The 9,939-nt window shown below is 35.6% G+C and overlaps 1 protein-coding gene across 1 annotated transcript; it reads right to left on the bottom strand.

Annotated features, from left to right (window-relative positions):
* Nucleotides 1–3,925: 3,925 nt before the first annotated feature.
* On the bottom strand, nucleotides 3,926–4,891 carry LOC147357940 (olfactory receptor 52N4-like). Its single transcript, XM_086341996.1, has one exon. The coding sequence runs from the start codon at nucleotides 4,889–4,891 to the stop codon at nucleotides 3,926–3,928; it is 966 nt and encodes a 321-aa protein (XP_086198122.1).
* Between the last annotated feature and the right edge of the window lie 5,048 nt (nucleotides 4,892–9,939).

A 9,939-nucleotide genomic window follows, 5' to 3' on the forward strand; every position in this document is an offset into this window, starting at 1 on the left:
GAATTTATTGCTATAATCTTTCCTCTTAGGACTGCTTTCACAGCATCCCCTAGGTTTCAGTGTGCTGTGTTTCCATTTTCATTTGTTTCATGTCTTTGAATATCAAATGTATTTTATTTCCTTTATTTTGTTCTATTGCTTGAACTCTAGTACAATGTTGGATAGAAGAGTGAACAATTGATGTTTTTGTCTTAGCATCCTTGTGGAGAATGATTTTAACATTTTATCAATAATAGGATGTTAGCTACAGGGATTTTTTAGTATCAAGTTAAGGAAATTCCTTTCCAAATTTAGCTTACTTTGTTTTTATCAAGAATGGATGTTTAACTGAACAATTTCTTCTTTGTCTATTGAAATAATCTTATGATTTTTTTTCTCTTTTAATTCTAAATTGAAAACATTTTGTGTTCTCACTAACCTTGAATTCCTAGAATAAATCCTACTTGGTTTTAATTTATTATCATATAACCCTTGGTACATACATGTACACACACACAAACACAAATGCTTATGGGGATTTTTATGTAACTGATTAAATTTCTTGATAGGTCTATAACTACTATGACTTTACACTTCTTCTTAGATCAGTTGTATTGTTTTAAGTATATATTTATTTCATCTACATTTTAAAGAGCATTGGCATAAATTAGTTTCTAATATTCTATTACTGTTTATTTTGGCAAATGTATTTGCATTTAAGAAATAAAAACTACTTTAGAACTATTGTATATTATTTTCTGTATTGACCAATTGGTTTAAGATGCTTATTTTCTTCAGACCTTCTGCAGCCATTTAGAGCTTTCTAGCTCTTTGTTCTTCACATACTGAGAGCGTATATTGAAAGATCTAATCCACAATTTCACTGTGGATTAGTGATTTCTCCTTCTAGTTCTAACAGTTTCTTCTATGTGTGTGTATATAAGCATAGATGTCTGTAATTATATTAAGTATTTGTGAATTTAGTTATTTTATGTTTTCCTGTTGAATTGTTACTATAAATATTACAGGATGCTCCACTTTATCACACCTAATATTTATTGTGTTAAAATCTACTTTGCTATAGCCACACAAACTTGTCCTGTATTTATACATACATGTTTTTAAGTCATATATATTTTTATTGAGGATATTTTCTTATCTTTCATTTCATTTTCTTTCAATTGTTTAGTCAAAGTACATTATTGTAATTGTTGCCTTTTGTTTTCAAATGTACTGGTGTACCATGCTCCCACTGTTTTAATTTAGTCTCACCTGTGTTCTTTCTCCTTTGTTCTTCCTGCTACTTTTGGACCAATGAAACAGGTGTTATTATTTTTATTGTTGCAATTTTCTCCAAGTTTGGTTTTTGTTATGTATTCCTTTATGTTGGTGCAAAGATTAACTTAGACTTTGCAATATACATCTTTTAATTATCAATGTATGTTAAAACAGTACACTTAACATTTTAACTGTGTTAGCATATATCAAGATTTTAATTCCATTAACCTCTTTCCTGCCATTTGTTTAATTATTACTATATATATTTTACCTCTGCATTTGTTTAGACTTTATGTGTTATTTTCCCCATTTTAAAGAGTATATGTTCTTCAAATTACTCTCACTTTTTCTGGTGGTTTTATTAAATTCTGTCATTCTGTCTTCCATGAGTAATCACTATTCTATGTTCTGAATAACATACTTTCATCTATATTAATAAACATTTATCTTCTTTTAGAAGGGTATTTTCATCATATTATAATTTTAAATTGAAAATGATTTTTCAGTACTCCAGAAATATAATTTCATTGTTTTCTGGATTCCATAATTTTTATTGAAAAGATGGCCACCAATCTAAAGACTGCTTCATTAAAGGCAATGTGCAGAGATTATGATAGGAAAACCCACTTTTCTGCAAATATTTGAAATAAAATATCACATTCCATGTTTCACAAATATGTACACATGTGTATACATGTGTGATATATGTGTGCATGTGAGAAAAATGTTCATCATAGCATTATTTCTGCTGACAGAGAGAAGAAAAAAGCTTAGATATCCATAGTCAGGAAATGATTAAGAAAATAGTGTTGGTTGCATGTTATGAAAATCTATAATTAGAAGCAAGAAATGAAGTACAGATAATAGCAAAAGTACATTTCAAAAATTCAGTTAAAAGTAAGTCGTGACGTTTAATACAGTAAAAATGGATATGTTTCTAAAATAAACATTCAGTAAATGGCTGATTTGTAAGTCATTTACAAATCAAAGAACATGTCAAACACGCCATAGTGATTTCTGTGATTGACAGGCCTGAGGATTAGGACTGAAATAAGCACATTAAAGTAAAAACAAAACAGGAAATGGTCCCAGAAATGACACAGTTAATGTGCCATGAATAAAAAGGTATCATGAAGCTTACTTAACCTGAACACACACCTGAGCTTTAATAAATTTATTAATGAGTCTATCAACTCGGGAGTCATCAGCATGCAATGATATTTATAGCCAATTATACTGAAAGGCCTAGGGAAAGAGTGCAAAGTGGAGAGACCTGAAACCATGGTAAGTCCAGAAGAAAAGAACAGGCAAATGACACGGTTGAAAATGTTCAGTGATAATGAAGAACGACCTGGGTGGGATGTGTGGCACTTGAGAAATCAAGCAAAGAAAGTGTTTCTAGACAAAGAGATCAATCAATTATATTCAGTAGAGGTGAAAACTATGACAAGGTTGACACAGAGAAAGACCTACTTGGTTTAATATAAAATCACTGGAGAAACTGACAAACACAATTTCATTGAATTCTGGAGAAAGCCAGAGGTTGGGAAGAATATTTTGGGATGAGCAACTGGAGAGAATGAATACTGGCAATCTTTAATACATTTTACTATCCAGATGAACACAGAAATTAAATATACAAATAGGATGATTTTGTATAAGTTTTTTTACACATTTATAAAAAGAAAAATAATAAAAGATCAATTAGAGAATGGAAATAAATTAGTGTAAGTTAGTAGCATCAGGGGAAAGTAATGTAGAATTTTGGAAGTTGGTTAAGGAGAATCAACTTTGAAATTCTTTTTATAATATCTGTGACAATGCTATAAAAATATATTCATAATATCTCACTTTCATTTTAATTTAGGAAGACATTGAATACTTTCCAGAAAATGTTCAACTAATTTTATTGTTCAGTGTCATTTTATTTCAGCTCAAAAGCAAAGAGGTAAACATTGCTGTGCATAACCCTATACTCATAGAAATACATTTATTATAATATATTATAAATCTCATTACTCTACTTCTCCTTCCAATGTGTGCAAACTTTTAAAGTGTTTTTGAAAAAAGAGACAAAACATTTACTGAGAAGCAAGCAATTATGAGAAAAACTCATACAAGAAGATAGCTGGTCAGATTCCAGGTCACTATGTTTCTCATAAGACACAGAAAGGCTTACAACATAATATTATTGACCCTGTGGTATATACTTTACAGTCTTGTCTTTAAGAAGTTGTTGAGAAAACAGAAGACTTTATGGAATAAAGTAAATATACTGTGATTTTTCCACAGTTAAATCAGTTATTATATTGAAACTTCATTCACAATTAAAAACAGCAGTTTCAGTCATCTGGTTCCAGATCATTGCTTTTGCCTAATTCAGTTTACTGAATAATTGCACCAGTTTCCATTAGTATTTTTTCATTCTTGGAACTTGACATTATTGAGATCTGAGTTATACAGAGAACCTAGACGTGAAAAACTCATGTGGATGGTGATTTGACATGAAAAATTTTGGAATTCTGCAAAAAAGCAAAAAAAATAAGGAGATGGATTATTATCCACTCACTTGGCAAATTCAGATACATATTCTTGGAAAGCTTTCTCCTTAGACAAACAGACAGGATCATTCTTTCCTTTCACATCTCATCATAGGCAAACAGCTTTTTCATATACTATGGGATTTGATAAACTTGGAACCTGAAAGAATCCTTATGACGCAATCTCGTATCTGCTTAGTTTTCACCCCGTAGACAACAGGATTCATAGTGGGGGGTAGGAGCAGATAAATGTTGGCCACAATGATGTGGCATGAAGGAGAAATCCTGTGACCCCCAAAGCGGTGGGAAAAGAATGAAAAGAAAGCTGGACTATAGGAGAAAACAATGGAACAGATGTGAGCAGTGCACGTGCTGAAGGCCTTCTGCCGAGCATCTGCAGAGGAGAGGCTGACCACTGCCCTCAGGATCATGGTGTAGGAGACTGTGATGCATAGGATGTCAAAGCCCCCAATCAGGAGGGCTACCATCAGACCATAGATAACATTGACCTTGATGTTGCCACGAGACAACTTGGCCACAGACATGTGATCACAGTAAGTATGGGGGATTACATTGCCTCTGCAGTAGGGCAGGCGCTTGGTGAGGAAAGTGAAGGGAATGATGAGCAACACCCCTCTGAGAAAGGTGGAGAGACCCGCCTTTGCAATGACAGGATTTGTGAGGATAGTTGAGTAGCGCAGAGGGTAGCAGATGGCCACATAGCAGTCCAGGGCCATGAGCATGAGCACCCCAGACTCCATCTCTGTTAAGGTGTGGACGAAGAACATCTGGATCAGGCATCCATCAAAGCTGATTTCCTTGAAATGGAACCAGAAGATGCTGAGGGCTTTGGGGATTGTACTAGAGCTAATGAAAAGGCCAGTTAGGAAAAGCATGGCCAAAAAGTAGTACATGGGTCTGTGCAGGGCATCCTCACAGTAGATGAGGTAGAGGAGACCACAGTTCCCTACAACAGCCACAGCATACATGGAGCAGAACGGGAGAGAAATCCACACGTGCATGTCCTCCAGTCCTGGGATCCCATTAAGAATGAAGGAGGCTGGTGTCACGTCTGTTTGGTTCAGCATTATCATGATCAGGCTGGTGGAGTCATTAAGAAAATTGTATGTTTTTAGTTTTATGCCTGTATTGCTTTTTTTTTTTTAACCCTCCTAGATTTGGAAAAACAGAAAATTTGTGGATCTTCTCTCTGTGTCTCTTATCTTTGTTCAGTATTGCACTTTAAATCACAGAACCCAAAAATTTAAATGTCAGGAATTTACAATAGAAACATAGTTTAAACACATTCTTGGTTCATACTCATGCTTAATATACACCAAGCACAGCCTTAGAATTTCATAAATATTAACTCATTTAATCCTCACCACCAACCTAGATAGCATATTCAAAAGCAGAGACATTACTTTGCCAACAAAGGTCCGTCTAGTCAAGGCTATGGTTTTTCCTGTGGTCATGTATGGATGTGAGAGTTGGACTGTGAAGAAGGCTGAGCACCGAAGAATTGATGCTTTTGAACTGCGGTGTTGGAGAAGACACTTGAGAGTCCCTTGGACTGCAAAGAGATCCAACCAGTCCATTCTGAAGGAGATCAGCCCTGGGATTTCTTTGGAAGGAATGATGCTAAAGCTGAAACTCCAGTACTTTGGCCACCTCATGTGAAGAGTTGACTCATTGGAAAAGACTCTGATGCTGGGAGGGATTGGGGGAAGCAGGAGAAGGGGATGACAGAGGATGAGATGGCTGGATGGCATCACTGACTCGATAGACGTGAGTCTGGGTGAACTCCGGGGGTTGGTGATGGACAGGGAGGCCTGGCGTGCTGTGATTCATGGGGTTGCAAAGAGTCAGACACGACTGAGTGACTGAACTGAACTGAACAAGATCATGAAGTCTTTTTTCTATTAATCTGCACTCTGTAATTGAGTAAATGGAGATCCAATGTATATGAGGTTTCTTCATGTACAACTTTCAAAGGCTTTCTCAATCTCTTGGCCTCAGTTAGAGCTATTAAGAAGACCATTCCAATTTTGATCCTTTTAAACTATTCTTTTTTTTTTATTTTTAATGCAGGCTAATTACTTTACAATATTGTAATGGTTTTTGCCATACGTTGACATGAATCAGCCATGGGTGTACATGTGTCTCCCATCCTGAAATCCCCTCCCACCTCCCTCCTCATCCCATCCCTCAGGGTTATCCCAGTGCACCGGCCCTGAGCGCCCTCTCTCATGCATTGAACCTGGACTGGTGATCTATTTCACATATGGTAAATACATGTTTCAATGCTATTATCTCATATCATTCCATCCTCGCCTTCTCCCACAGAGTCCAAAAGTCTGTTCTTTACATCTGTGTCGCTTTTGCTGTCTCGCATGTAAGGTCATCATTATCATCTTTTAAAATTCCATATATGTGCATTAATATACTGCATTGGTGTTTTTCTTTCTGACTTACTTCACTCTGTATAATAGGCTCCAGTTTCACCCACCTCATTAGAACTGATTCAAGTGCATTCTTTTTAATAGCTGAGTAATATTCCATTGTGTATATATACCACAACTTCCTTATCCATTCATCTGCCAATGGACATCTAGGTTGCTTCCATGTCCTAGCTATCGTAAAGTGCTGCAACGAACAATGGGGTACACGTGTCTCTTCCAATTCTGGTTTCCTTGGTGTGTATGCCCAACAGTGGGATTGCTAGGTCGTATGACAGTTCTATTTCCAGTTTTTTAAGGAATCTCCACACTGTTCTCCATAGTGGCTGTGCTAGTTTGAATTTCTACCAACAGTGTAAGAATGTTCTCTTTTCTCCATACCCTCTTCAGCATTTATTGCTTGTAGACTTTTTGATAGCAGCCATTCTGACCGGTGTGAGATGGTATCTCATTGTGGTTTTGATTTGCATTTCTCTGATAATGAGTGATGTTGAGCATCTATTCATGCATTTGTTAGCCATCTGTATGTCTTCTTTGGAGAAATGTCTGTTTAATTCTTTGGCCCATTTTTTGATTGGGTCATTTATTTTTCTGGTATTGAGCTGCATGAGCTGCTTGTACATTTTTGAGATTAATTCTTTGTCAGTGCTTCATTTGCTATTGTTTTTTCCCATTCTGAAGGCTGTCTTTTCACCTTGCTTATAGTTTCCTCCGTTGTGCAAAGGCTTTTAAGTTTAATCTCCTTATGCTATTTACTTTTTGACTCTGGAAATATCTAATACTATTTTAAAATGTCTATGCTTTCAAGATTAGTGCTGATGATGGTGATGATAGAGATATAAATATGCATTGGCATCTTTTATTGTACAGGTACTTACTGGGAATTTTGAATCTGGAACTCTATGATCTTTGGTTTTGGAAATTTTCTTCTGTTAACTTTGGATTATTTCTTCCCAACTGCGGTCCTTGTTATTTTCTTATATTTATTTTTAGCCAGATACTGTCTATTCTGTTTTATTTTTTTTTTTCCTGCTGGTTTCTTTAAAAAAATTTTCCCCTTGAACCTCATCTCTCTATTTTTTTTGGCTTCTTTTTCTTAAAAATTCATCAATCATATCTTCCAAATATATTAGCATTTTTAAAGTCTGATCTTAAATCTATTTGACCTTATTTTCCCTGAAATTTGTAAATTGACAATAATATATAATTATACATATATATTACACAAATGTGTGCTTTATATATATTATTTTATATTGTAGAAGTTTCAATGTTTTATTTTTATATCTTTTTGTAATCTTTTACTTTGGAGTTATTTCTCAAATGTATGGTAACACTTGGCTAGACTATTACTTTACACTTATGTGTGTTAGTCACTCAGTTGTGTCCGACTCTTTGTGACCCCATGGACTGTAGCCCACCAGGCTCCTCTGTCTATGGAATTCTGAAGGCAAGAACCCTGGAGTGGGTTGCAGGGACTTCCCTGGTAACTCAGCTTGTAAAGAATCCACCTGCAACAAGGGAGACCTGGGTTCCAATCCCTGGGTTGGGAAGATTCCCTGGAGGAAGGCATGACAACCCACTCCAATATTCTTGCTTGGAAGAATCTCATAGACAGGGAAGCTTGGTGGGCTACAGTCCATGAGTTCCATGGGGTCACAAAGAGTTGGACATGACTGAACGACTAAGTACAGCACAGCAAGAGACTATAGGGACTTTCCATGTAGAGCTTAAGAATTGGCCTGTCAATGCAGAAGATGTGAGACACAGGTTCAAGCCCTAGGTCTGGAAGATACCCTGGAAGAGGGCACAGCAACCTATTCTTGTATTCTTGCCTGGAGAATCTCTTGGACAGAGGAGCCTGGTGGGATAAAGTCCATAGGGTCACAAAGAGCTGGACACAACTGAAGCGACTTATCACGTGCGTGTGCACGCGCGCACACACACACATAAGAGACTACAGAAAAGTAATTCAAAATTCCAGGTGATGAGTGAACCTCATCAATTGGTTTCATTTACTTTGAGTGCTCAAGTAGGGACCTCTGCCTCTTTCGAGGCATTTTAGGTATCAGATTCAAAGTTAGTTTTTCTTTTTACTTCTCTGGGAAGGAAAAATACAATAATCTGTATCCTAAAGGATTATATAATTAGTTGCCTGTGTTTTTGGAGATAAGTAGTAGGCTACTGAAGATCTCACACTTGAATATGAATACTGGATCCAGCCTTCACATATTTAATGATGCTGATCTTTGACCTTTGTCACACTCTGTATATATGTATTCATCAGTTCAGTTCAGTTCAGTCTCTCAGTCATGTCCGACTCTTTGCAACCCCATGAATCGCAGCACGCCAGGCCTCCCTGTCCATCACCAGTTCCTGCAGTTGACCCAGACTCATGTCCATTGAGTCAGCGATGCCATCCAGCCATCTCACCCTCTGTCATCCCCTTCTCCTGCTGCCCCCAATCCCTCCCAGCATCAGAGTCTTTTCCAATGAGTCAGCTCTTCACATGAGGTGGCCAAAGTACTGGAGTATTCATAGAACATGTTAAAATTTCTTCCCAGGATAAATTTCCAGTCAGTATAAGAGGAGAAGTAATATTTAGAATAATGTGTTAATCAGAGGTATCAAATATTTCCTTAGTCAGTTTTTCTGCCTGTGTCTTGGTTTTATTTTCATGTATTTGCACATAGGATGACAGATTAAATATTGCAAAAGGAAACTTTTTTGGAAACGGTAAAGCAACATGGAATAAACATCTTCATAATAGAGTTCTTCAAAGACCTCTTCTTATGCCATTACAGAAATCTTAGAATCAAATAGGAGCAGGTAGAAATGAAAACTAAGTAAATATTGAGTTATATTAGGAAAATTTTCTAAAAGAAATTTACCATTTCTCTTAGATCTGAATCATGCTTATATTCCTCCAGACCAAAATAAGCAGAGCAGTGTTCTTTCTTGTTGCTGTTCACTATTTCCTACTCAAATCATACTAACATTTTTTGCTTTGTGAATTTGCAATCTTTTCTCCTTTGTTGACATTCACCTTGTCACAGCCAAAATAGCCTCTAGAATAACATTTTTTCAGTAAAATTCCAGTCTCTTGATCAGGTTAGAGTGCCAACCTCTAAGTTCATATAATATATATTTGTTATATACACATATATTTTCTAATTTCATATGATTAGCAAAGTACCAGACTTGTTTAAGGAATAGATTTGTTGATGAAATCAATTTTGTCACTATTTTACCTATAGGGTATTATGAAAATACTGTTATATCCTTAAATCATCCAGTTTAATAAAATTCTTAATTTTAGAACAATTTGTATTTTAAACCTGAAGTATATAGCAAGACACCTACTAAATATGACATGCCTGTAAGTATTTTTCAAAGAATGAACAGGTTAATGAATTAGACTTTTTATACTTTAAGCATTATTAAATTAAACACTGTGGTCTAAATATTTTTACTTGGAAAACACAAAGGAACCACCAGAAGAAATGAAACCATAATTTATAGCTCATAAATCACTAGATATTCTAAATTTCAAAGAAGACTCATCATAAAGAAAAGAAAATAATCTCAAGAAAGTAGAAAAAATAAGATAGTAGGCAAAAGAAAAATACATTGATTTGGTAAATAGGATCAATTATTTGGTAAATAGGATCAATGATACCATT

This window comes from Bos grunniens, chromosome 15 (assembly GCF_055505025.1).
Source record: "Bos grunniens cultivar Pamir isolate PY7600 chromosome 15, Bosgru_T2T1.0, whole genome shotgun sequence".
NCBI classification, from domain to species: Eukaryota; Metazoa; Chordata; class Mammalia; order Artiodactyla; family Bovidae; genus Bos; species Bos grunniens.

What these genes read in the sequence shown, in the direction of transcription:
- LOC147357940 (XM_086341996.1), bottom strand. Translation starts at nt 4,891, where the DNA reads ATGATAATGCTGAACCAAACAGACGTGACACCAGCCTCCTTCATTCTT.